We start from the raw sequence: 12,578 nt of genomic DNA on the forward strand, positions 1-12,578 counted from the left end.
GAGGCTTTGGGCACAGCTAAAACTGTGAGGGTGAAGTGTGTGCATGAGGACATTCACAACTACATTGTGGTGACCCTTGTGATTAAATTCCGGGGAACAAAATGGTTATTTCCCACCTCACCCATCCGCTGATTTTTGGGGACTAATTGGCCCCTAATTTAGAAATGTATTAAAGGGAATATGCGCGGATGGGTCCTGCACAAAAACGATGAGATGTGAAATGTGCGATGCTCTGGCAGGGGAGACGGAGCCAGGGCTGTCTTCGTCAGCTCCACGTCAGGATGACATGAGGGGGGGCAGAGGCTACAGCCCCTCCCATCCTCAGGGGATTTCCCGAAGGGGATTTCCCTTTGGAGCAGTTGCGAGACAAAACCCTCAAGCACGCCTTTGACCATGTGAGAGTGATCGATGGTCAACAACTCCAACCGAATGTCATACTTTCATATCCTTATTTCGCAGTTATAAATGAATGGTTGTATAGAGTGATGCAGGATGCTCAAACAAAGGAAGATACAACCCAGCACTTAATACCGCGGAGCCGTCAGGAAATGGTGTTCCAGGCGGCTCATTATAATCCCATGGCGGGACATCTAGGGAAAGAAAACACTGAACCACCTAATAGCCCGTTTTTATTGGCCGGGAATTGGCGGCGATGTCCGCAGATGGTGTGCGGCATGCCGCGAATGTCAGCTGGTGAATCCACCGGCCACCCCAAAAGAGCCATTGCGCCCCCCTTCTGCTCATCGAATTCCCCTTCGAGAGAATTGGAATGGACCTCGTCGGGCCATTAGAGCGGTCAGCACGTGGACATCGCTTTGTATTGGTCCTAGTGGACTATGCAATACGATATCCGGAAACAGTGCCTCTACGCAGCATCTCAGCATGTAGTGTTGCGGAGGCACTCTTCAAAATAATCTCCCGGGTGGGGATTCTGAAAGAAATCCTCACCGATCACGGCACAACCTTTATGTCACGGACACTGCGTGAGCTTTACGAATTATTGGGCATTAAATAAATCCACACCAGTGTCCATCCACAAACAGATGGCCTGGTGGAGCGATTTAATAAAACCCTTAAAAATATGATTCGTAAGTTCGTGCATGAGGATGCTAGAAATTGGGACAAATGGCTTGATCCCCTGTTATTCGAGTACGAGAGGTCCCGCAAGCCTCCACTGGGTTTTCCCCATTTGAGCTGCTGTATGGGCGGCGCCCACGTGGCGTGCTTGATGTCATACGCAAAGCTTGGGAGGAGGGACCTTCAACCAGTAAAAACGAAATTCAATATGTTCTTGATCTTAGAGCAAAACTCCACACTTTGGGGCAACTAACACAGGAGAATTTGTCCAAGCTCAAGAACGACAGAGCCGACTGTATGACAGGGGAACTTGGCTGCGGGAATTTGCACCGGGAGATAAGGTACTCATATTACTCCCCGCATCAAGCTCCAAATTACTCGGCAAGTGGCAAGGACCCTTTGAGGTCATACGAAGAGTGGGGGATCTCCATTATGAGGTAAAGCAAACCAATAGAGGGGGCACACGTCAAATATATCACCTCAACCTCCTGAAATTGTGGAGGGAGGTGGTCCCTGTGACATTGGCTACGGTAGTTCTGGAGAGGGTGGAGCTCGGGCTGGAGGTAAATACAAAACACAATCATTTCACCCCGGTCACTTGCGGAGACCACCTCACACTGTATCAACTCGCAGAGGTTGCCAAGTTGCAACAGGAGTTTTCAGACGTGTTTTCCCCTCTACCAGGTCATACAAACCTCATCCAGCACCACATCGAGACCGAGCCAGGGGTGGTGGTACGTAGCCGTCCCTACCGATTGCCCGAGCACAAAAAGAAAATTGTCCGGGAAGAATTGGATGCAATGCTCGATATGTAATAGAGGAATCCCACAGCGATTGGTCCAGCCCAGTTGTTCTAGTGACAGGTCTGTACGGTTCTGTGTGGATTATAGAAAAGTCAACGCGGTGTCTAAATTTGACGCATAACCTATGCCTCGCATTGATGAGTTGCTTGATCGGTTGGGCACTGCTCGATTTTATTAGACACTGGATTTGACAAAGGGTTATTGGCAGATCCCCTTGACACCAATTTCCCGTGAAAAAACAGCCTTCTCCACACCGTTTGGATTACATCAATTTGTGACGCTTCGGTTTGTTTGGGGCCCCGGCTACATTTCAGCATCTCATGGACTGAATCCTCAGACCGCATTTGGCGTATGCCGCTGCCTATTTAGATGACATCATCGTTTACTGTAATGATTGGCAGCGGCACACGCAGCATCTGAGGGCGGTTCTGAGATCCCTGCGAAGAGCGGGACTCACAGCACACCCCAAGAAGTACTTGATTGGGCGGGTAGGAAGGCCACGGTGTTCCTGAAGCTGTTACGTTTAATCTGTTGTGTGTGCGAATCTGATGTGTTTAAGTGAATAAGTGCCTGTGAAGCTGATGTGTTTAAGTGACTATGTGCCTGTGAAGTTGTAAAAACACTGAAGTGGCCGATTAAAAGTCTTACCTGAGCCTGGAAAAACTCGCTTCCCTGTGTTCTCCTTCCCTTCTGCTGTGAAGTTCGTTACAGTCACTCACTTGCGGCATACTCATGTCGGTCGCTGTCCCATAGGATTGCAGCATCATGTTTCCTCTCTGGAAGGTTATGTCATGTAGTGCGGTGTGATGGGATTCTGTTCCCCATATGCGTTAGCACGCAATGTCTCAGTTACGTACGTAACTTCGGTTCCCTGAGACGAAGGGAATGAGACATTGCAAATGCTGGCTGCACTACAAGACTCAGAGTTCTTCTGAGGTGCGAGCGATCTACTCCCCTTATGCGTTAGCACGTAATGTCTCGTTCCCTTTGTCTCAGGGAACCGAGGTTACATATGTAACCGAGACGTTTTCTAAGCTGTCAAGCGCCCCCTGCAAGAAGAATGCTTTGTGTCTTAAAGGAAAATGTTAGTGGCTGACAACATCTGCAATTACAGTCTATTCCTCACACAAACCAATTGTATGACTTTAGAAACTGGGAAAATAGCCTAATACTCATATGCCCTACTTTTTACGGCCCCAATTTTTTAATTTCTTTGGAAACAAGCAGCTTAAAATTTAAGGACTTTAAAAATGACATAAGGATAAATAGTAAAAGCTGAAATTTTGGGAATTTTAGGTTGGGGCACACTGTGTGCTCTTGCCCAGGGGCACAAAGGAGTCTTAATCTGGCCCATTCCAGTTGATTTATATGCTATATTGCAAGTCTTCTGAAGCCCTATGTTAGCCTATAGTTCTCAATTCATATTAATTTTACCAGATTAAAATATGAAGTAGAAGCCTTTATTTCTGTCACACGTACAGTGAAATTATTTTGTCTGCAGAGTGTAGGGTCAGCCATGATACAGCACCCTTGGAGCAGATAGGGTCAAGGGCCCTGCTCAGGGGCCCAACAGCATCTTAGTGGTGCTGGGGCTTGAACCCAGTAACCCAGAGCCTTAACCGCTGAGCTACCGCTGAACTACCACTTGTCATATAACATAAAGGGACGGTTCTTTCAAGAAATATTTCATCACATACTAAGGCTGTAACCATTGTGCTAATAACAGGGGGTCTAGGGGGGTCTCGGACCCCATACTGCAACAGGATTGCATGTACAAATTAGCTGTAAAGCTCGTTTGAAATCATGTGATAAATTAGTACCACATTTTACTCAGTAATTTTTTTTATGCTGTAGTAATTCAAAGGCTATACTTAATTTGACATCAAAATGTTTCATTCTGTTCGATGTAATTTTCTAAAACCTGATCGGAATTGGAGCTGATCAGATCAGAGCAGCAGCACAGCACTCTCCTTCTCGGCCTCTCTCTCTTTCCCTTACTCGCTCCCTCCCTCACTCACTCAATCACTCGCAAGTGTGTAAGCAGGACGAAATGTTCAACATCTCATTTGCACTCTTTGTATGGTGGAATTTAATAATCATTGAAGCTCAACAAGAGAAATATCACCAGACTATTTAACAGAGATGGGGCACTTATTAAAATGAATGGGAGAAATTGGAACGTCCAGTGGTCAACAGATGAAAAAAAAAAAAAGACATTGCCTGTCAATCATCACGAGAACACACGTGAATAAGCTTTACAAGCTGGGAATTTTTTTTTCTTTTTTTTTTTTCGCAATCTGAGGTAAAGAAGCACAATTTATGATACCAGTGTTGTCAGATTTTACTGATGATTTGAAATATGTTCTTTGACCGCAATCTTGACCAACCGTTTCGGAGATTTTGGTCTTTTTCCATTCAAGTAGATAGGAGCTGCTTTTGTATGCCGCTTGTTTACAGAAAAATAGCTGCCTGAGAGCATTCCAAAGATGGCCGCCAGTGGACTGACTTGCTAGAAAGACTTTGGAATCACACAAGTGCTTCAACGCCACGAAACGCAAACACCAGCGAAGTGGTAGGCCTGCGTTCAGCAGCATCTAAACAGTTTAAAGTATTTAGTAACTTGCCACATATCATTTAATCGTGGATGTGCAAGACAAACAATGTGTCCTGTTTCATCAAAATGTCTTGAATAAAATTTGTGTATATCGTGTGAACATTTTTATAGAGTGTACATCTCTGTAAGAGTATTGACCTGTTTCATGTGACGTCACTGCATGACCACGCCGCCATGTTTGTGACCAAAATTCCATATTTCTTCAGTGTGTTGCACTGTGGGATGCAGCAAAAATTTTGTTTCTATTTATAAATCATGAAAAGGTGAGACTGCTGTTTAATTACCAGAGGCAAAATTTATTTTGCTTTCAATAAATCTTTCTCTTTTAAGTGACATGGCTTCATTTCACTAAAGTCAAGTAGTGATGAAGGTGAAGAGCACCGTCTTTGCTCATTTATTCAGACATGTCAATTATCCATTCACATGTCTATTATATTTATAACATACAATTAAACTGGAAATGCACATGGGACGATGCTTTTCATAACACCCAGACTGTATAAAAGGTATCATAATTATACACACTGTAATAAATAAAAAGCACTATAATGTGAATATATAGTATATATTTAATGTGTATATACTATGTTAGTCAATAAACAACACATCATTAGATCATGAAGCACAGACATTTTTCACACCACCAGACTACAATGTAAAACACTAATATGCATTGGTTGCTTTCTGTGTATCTTCATGAGTTAAAAGCAGCTCTTACATTCATGCAGATGGGATCATCACAGATGTTTTGAAATATTTGGCCAAATCAGAGCAGAAAACAACACAAACATGTATAACATCTGAATGAGAGATGTTTACGGTGATGTACCGGTAGGTGTGTGCACTCGCCGGTCACAAATCAGACTTGCCGGTGTACGGAGATGAATCGTGGATAAAATATATTTAAATGTCTGCGAAAGTCAAATTTAGCAATATTTAGGCTGACTCAGATACCTGTACACACCTTTCCTGGTACTTTGCATGGATCAAAAGCATTTTTTGATGTTTTTCTTGATATAATTTTAAAGGTGTTTTTCCATTCACCTCCATTGTTTCCTTCCGCTGATGGTCACGAATATGGCGGCTGCAGGGAAAAAGTGATGTCACTGAAACAGGTTAATAGAGATGTGCGTGCAAAACAGAAAACAGAGCAGTTTTAATGTTATCATAAGAACACAATTTTCCTGTCATCTTTCCATTATTATAATTTTTGGTGTTTTTTCACCAAAACTACATAAAATGTTTTTCTGCATATTTTTTTCCCATTTGCCCCGGCATTGTTTTTCCTTCATTCACACAAATTGCACTTAATGTGAAATACCTGAAAAAATATTGCCTGCATTTCCAAAATCAGTTACTGTAGGTTAGGGTATGGCATACAATTAAATTGCAGTATGGAGCGTGTTTTATTCAGTCTAAATTAAACTATATATTAAGATATAACTAAATATTAATCTGCTAATATTAGCAATGCACCTTAATACCATGATATCGTGATAATGTGGTATTTTACGGTTATCTTACCGAAAATCTCCATTACACCCCTATCATGGATGGATAAAAGTACAGTTCATTCAATAAGTTGTACTGTTTTATGATCTTAGGACAGGTTAATCATCCCAATCCCAACCAATGTTTTCCATAGTTTTTGTCCAGTGGACTTTTTTTTTTTTGTGTGTGTGTGTGTTTTTTTTTTTTCCCAAAGACATATATTCACATCCATGAGAGTTTTGTAAAAAGTGGGGTATCAGACATAATTACAATTAATTCAATGAATTCTGAAAGAGCTGAACAAAAAATGAAGAGGAACATTTGTGAATACTCTGCAAGTCCTCTTTTCCATGAAAAGAGAAAACGAGAGTTTCAAAAATGACTCAAGTTATTTGTAATTGAGAGATACGGTATAATCATGCTTAGCAGAATCTGAAATTCATTTCGACAATCGCAATTGGCTCCTTCATCGCAACTGCTTACTAACAGCTATTCTTTTAAGAGGAAACTCAAATGTTGATTTCTAATTTCCTATTCCCTTCTTGAATTTGCTCTGGTAATTTCTAGATTTCATATTGAGGGCAAATGCTAGTCGGTATTTAGTGCAACAGTAAATGGATGTTTGCTTTAGAGACTGAGAGCAACTGCACCCCAGTAAAACTGTCATGTTGACTTTGAGTTACCACTGCTCTCTCAGACACTTTTTGTGTCCTTGTTTGTGTGTGTTTATGTGTGTGTGTTTGTGCTGGCTTGACGCCATGCAATTCCAATCACCCAGACCCATAAAGTGTGCATTTCCATTTCCTACTGCTCTCTGTAGAAACAGAAAGAGAGAGAGAAAGAGGAGGAGGTAGAATAGAGCTCCCTTGCTTTGCCATTCTTTATGGTTATAGCTGTTTTGAGTAGGTATATTCATATAAACTCATTATGTACCCCTTATTTCTGAGATGATGTATTTTGGGCCAAACAAGTGATTTTAATCTCCCACAATGCACAGTTTCTTATTTACTGTTCCCATGGATTCTTCCTCCTCTCTCGGAACAGCTATTGCAAAAATCGTTTTGTCTGCCTCTAATTTGTCTGAATCCATCAGGCAAATTGAGGAAATTACCATGACGACACATAGTGCCGACAGCGGCTTTTTCTTCACCCCTTGTTTTGACCTTTCCTTGACCTCTTGCTGACCTTTCCGAGTTTCCAGTAACTTCACACAGGTCTCTGTAGGACAATAGCGTGACTGTTTGTCCCTAATCTTTTCCCGTACCTCTCACCCGCTCACCTCCGCCTCTGGTTCGCCATGGCGACAGAGGTCAAGCAGGTTCGTTGTGGTGAGCAGGTGGTTCTATTAACCAATGGGAGAGAAGGATTTTCTCACAGCTCTGAAGGGAATAGTGGAAAAAAATCTTTCATTCGACTAAAATGGAGAAAAGAGGGATTGAAGTCTATTCTGTTATTTGAGGCCTTTCATTCACTCACAAAAAGAGAGGGGCCACGGGTCAGAGTAACACGATGGGGAGAGAATAGAGGGAGACCTGAGAGGGAGAACTGAAACAAACATGAAAATAAAGAGAGAAAATCCTGAGGCCAGAGCACGGGCTAATCCATCATTAGCATTTAAAAAACAGAGATAGATTGACAGAATGAGAGAGGGGGAAACTATAGTGTACTTAATGAGACAGCATGAACTGACACTGAGCATGCGTCTTTGCTTTTGTCAGTTTGTTTTAGTTGGAATTTCTGTAATTTATAACATCTGACTTTCACATGCTTGTACCATTCAATACGCACTACGTATAAACCATCATGGAATATTCACTCACCAATGTAAACACATGCAAACTCACCCCTTTAAGCCATGGAAATTACTTTTAACCTTTTGTATTTTATGGATGATGGTTGACACATCTGTAAGAATGGGCCCTTGTCATGGTAGATGGCAGATTTAATCTAATGAATTAATGAAATGAAAACATGGCTGTGAGGTATAGATGTACAGTGCATTCAACAGGCTGTGCAGTTGTGTTCCTTGGTTATGAGACATTCGAAATATGTCTTTACAGAAGATTCCAGTGGACAAAAATCTGAAAAACATGGGTTGTGAAAATTGAAGGTGACCTTGGACTAGAAGCCGACCAATTTATAATTTTAGCTGAATAATCAGCGTCGGCAACTGTGGACAACAAACTCTGGGCAACAATCCCTGACACCTTGTAGAGGATTGCCGATTCATTCACAAATCAGAAATTGCTTCTTCTCTCAAGAACTCTTGTGAATGCATTAAGGAGTGCTAGAGTGGATTCTGAGTGAACAAGGACTAAAATTTGTGTCAGTTTCTCACGCAAAGCTATTGTATGGATTCGAAAGGAACATGGAACCACTTTTTTTTCTATGATACTTTTTGGTGCTTTTGCATTACTTTTTGAAGCTTGAAAGCTGCAGTCTCCAATCACTGTTTAAAATGTATCCTTTTCTGTACAATGGAAGAGAGAAAGTCTTTGGAACAACAAGAGGGTGAGTAAATGATGAAATAATTTTCCCTTTTGGGTGAACTATCCCTTTAAGACAGCACAACCCATTAAACAGACTGTACTGCTATCAGTCAGCTTCGGTTTCGCTCATTTTCCTTAAATTATGTCTACCCTAACAAAGGTCCATGTGACAGGTATTCTTATTTTATGAAGTCTTGACCTTCTTCAGCAAAAATGATACTAAATGTTTCTTTGCAGATTATTTTCTTATTTCTTATATGGTTCTTTTCTTATTATCAGCAAAAAATGTGAACCATGAATCAGTTTTAAATCAGCGGTATGTGTACATTTCTTTTTTGAGTACCTCTTCATCAAACAGGCAACTAAGGATTACTTTTCTCTAAATCTCATTTCTTAATTCTCTTTTTATGAATCTGCATTCCACATCTTCATAGCACATAATGCAAGAGAAAATTAAAGCTTGATATTTCATAACCAATCAGAACAAGGCCCTGTTCAATTACAGCTGTGAAGTCCTTTAAAACACATCAAGAGGAATCCATGCTGTGTTGATGAGATGTGTGTTTGTGCTGCTCCAAGTCATGAACACACACACAGACACAGATATACTGCTATCTGGCCTTGCCTTGGGCCTCTGCTGAGATGATCAGATGGAAAGGGAAAGAGTTATTATTTCATATTGAGCTGGGGAGTGATGTTGATGTGTCTGACATTTAATACTATTTTTGAAGCTTTGATGCTGCTGCAATATAGTCACTGAACGTCACTGAGCTGAACACACCATCAAGCATACGAATGGTCCAGCACACTTTCATTAAAGGACTATTTCAGTTTATTTCCAACTTAATGGAATAGTTCACCCAAAAATGAAATTCTCTCACCATTTACTCACCCTCATGCCATCCCAGATGTGTATGATCCATATGACTCCAGTGTTTTAATCTATGTCTTCTGAAGCAATCCAATTGGTTTTGGGTGAGAACAAACCAAAATACAACTCATTTTCAGCATAAATCATGACATCTACAGTCTCCTTGGGGATCATGATTTCTAGCTTGAATACACTTACTAGTGCCATCTAGCGCTCTGCACATACGTCAAGCACTAGGAAGTGTAATTTAACTTGAAATCATGATGGTGCCAAGACACTGCAATGGCAAGATGTACAGTGAAAAAGGAGTTATATTTTGGTCTGTTCTCACCCAAAACCAACTAGATTGCTTCAGAAGATATTGACTAAACCACTAGAGTCATATGGATTACTTCTATGCTGCCTTTATGGGTATTTTGGAGCTTCATTGTTTTGGCCACCATTCACTTTCATTGTATGGACCTACAGAGCTGAGATATTCTTCAAAAAACATTCGTTTGTCTTCCGTAAAACACATAAATACACATCTGGGATGGCATGAAGGTGAGTAAATGATGAGAGAATTTTCAATTTTGGGAGAACTATTCCTTTAAGGTCTATGGACAGAATCTGTTAAACACTTTCAATTACCACACATAATAATTACAAAAATGTGAAGTTCGTCATTTTGTTAAAGCACATATATGACGTTTATTACCCCAGCTGTAAAGTTGTTTAAATCGCCTTCTTGAGGTGGAATTAGGCGGACAAACTTCTAGTTACATGTTACCAATGTAATTCCTGTACTAGCGTACTGCTTACTGCATATATACCGTACACTACCTACTATTTTTTGTAATAAAGCTTGTTCAGCAGTATGCTGTATGCAGTATTCAGTGTCTTCAATATTCAGTTTGCAATTCAGGCTTGACGTACCACCTTGATATTCTTCCAAATCTCTGGCAGTAGGGGGCAGTCAGCGCTCCAGCTCTTCAGGCAACATGTCTAGTCAAACCAACAAACAGGCAGCCTTTCACCGACATGCTTTTGCACTCAAAGACAGTTGTACCAAGCACAACAGAATGCAGGGATATCGAGATGTGTTTTCAAAGTTTTAAAAGACAAACAGCATCCTCAAAACACAGCGCTTATGACTAGATGATAAAAAACTAGTGAGACGACAAATTTTTATTTAGGGGCCATTCTCAGTAAATTTTCATATGCAATTAATTGTGATTAATTTGATTATCACATCATCACTCAAAAATTTTAGTCAGTTGACAGCCCTGCTTTAAACAGGTTTCCCTTTCATAGGGACATGTCTAAATTATTATTTGTGGTTATCATCAGTGTGCCACAGATGCTGTACATAGACATTGTTGAGAGTTGAAAAATAAAGTTGATCTGGAATATTCATAGTGCACATCCCTATAAAAGTGCAGTGTACATCTTTGTACCTGACTTTACATCCTGCATGCTTTCATTACACAGCAATGGCAGCCTTCTAACACTGTAATTCTAGAGTGCCTTCTTTAAAAAACCCTTATAATGCTATACCTTTGACATCCTCATGGTCAAAAGTCTCTGTTGAGCTATACTTTAATTTTAAATATGTGCGTATGCATGTCTTTTCAAGGCTGCACTTAAGAGTGTTCTCATAAGGTGATTTTGTTCTAAAAAAAAAAAAAGGCTTTTTAGTCAACATGAAATCAAAATGGACCCTATTTAATTTATGAATACACTTTCCTGGTCTTTATGTGGTGATAATGGTAAATTTGGTCAGAGCCGTGATGCAGAGGTAGCTCTCCTTTGTCTAACATAAAATAAATGATGATTCATCCATGCATGTTATTATAAAGCATGAATTTATAGATGGTATAGGTGAATAGTAAAACAGCATAGCCATACTTTTCACCAGCAAAAAATACTGGTCAATAAGCATGGTCTTTCTGGTGAAGCTAGTTGACTAAGGACCTCTTGATGGTTAAGTAAGTTAAGCAACTATTAAGGACAACAGCAAACCAGTATTCCATGCAAGGGAAAGGCATTCAAAACAAAAATGCTGGTGACCAGCAATGTTGGTCTTTTCAACAGGGTCTGAAATGGTTTTCCTTTTTCAGCTTTCATCTACCGAGGCATTGTTTTAGCAAACTCGCTTTCAGATCTGGCACCATTCTAGTATGAAACACCCACTTTTCATGATTCATTCAATTCCTGATGGACACAATCAAGTCCCGTCCTACATTATTTTCTCTTTGAATATTCTGTTTTAATTAAATACGTTACATTACGAGTAAAATAGTCAAAGTAATATAGTCAGTGAAATAGTCAGTGAATGCCGTTTCATGCTGATATTGAGGCAAGGTACAGAATTTGTCCTCAAAAGACTCCTTCAAGTTCCCATCAGACTGCATATGAATGGTTCCTTTAGCCAACAATGAAACAGGGTTCATAATCTTAGATCATTTTCAAAAGAACTTCTTGAGTTTCAATAACTGAGTAACACTTTTTTGTGTGTTCTCCTTATGCTACAGGAGAAAGCTGAAGTATCAGGATTGTTTTTTGTTTTGTTTTTTTGTCTTGAGCAACATCAGACTGCAGTTGAACTCATAACACCTCCCTGCACCTAATTATCTGGAGTACATGGTGGTCTTGGCTCTCGATTTGTGCTATTTTTTCCAGTCAGTCTTACACACACACACACACACGTGCGCGCACACCTCCCTCACACACACATTAGAGTATCACCTCTGACAGATGGACTGGCACTGCTCTCTTCCCAACCTGTTCTCTGTTGCAAATTGTATGTGTGTGTTTACACGTGTTCCCATTTGTGTGTGTGTGTGTGGTTTTGTGATTATATACATGCCTACTTGTGCATAAAGGAAAGCACTGTCAGTACACACAAATGACCTTCACCATCAATACTGCATTAAATTAAGCTTTAATTTGTACAGTCCTATGGGCCGTGAACACGGTTTAGCATAGCAGCTTTCATTATGGCATAAAATACTATTTGATGTTACACTTTAAAATGAGGAGCAGGCTATCTACAAGTAATGCTGATAAGATAGATATAGAAATTGGACATACCTGAGCCTCTTTTAGACACCACCTTCAGAGTCAGAGACACTGAGACACTGCAGAGCAGGAACAGCACTGGGATGAGAGCTGTCATTTTTCTTTCCTGCCTGATAAAGACACAGGGAGAGACCGCACATGTCATAGGCAACATACAACCACTGGCATACCGA

At 40.5% G+C, this 12,578-nt stretch overlaps 1 protein-coding gene across 4 annotated transcripts in view; it reads right to left on the minus strand.

Annotated features, from left to right (window-relative positions):
* LOC127446798 (interleukin-1 receptor accessory protein-like 1-A) overlaps window positions 1–12,578 on the minus strand; it is a 146,890-nt gene that overhangs the window by 92,666 nt on the left and 41,646 nt on the right. For all 4 annotated transcript variants that reach the window (XM_051708020.1, XM_051708019.1, XM_051708018.1 and 1 more), the window contains exon 2: window positions 12,418–12,515. In XM_051708020.1, the coding sequence (XP_051563980.1) occupies window positions 12,418–12,502 (85 nt within the window). In that variant the 5' untranslated portion in view covers window positions 12,503–12,515. The remainder of the gene's footprint in view (window positions 1–12,417; window positions 12,516–12,578) is intronic.

Source organism: Myxocyprinus asiaticus, chromosome 10 (assembly GCF_019703515.2).
Source record: "Myxocyprinus asiaticus isolate MX2 ecotype Aquarium Trade chromosome 10, UBuf_Myxa_2, whole genome shotgun sequence".
NCBI lineage: Eukaryota > Metazoa > Chordata > Actinopteri > Cypriniformes > Catostomidae > Myxocyprinus > Myxocyprinus asiaticus.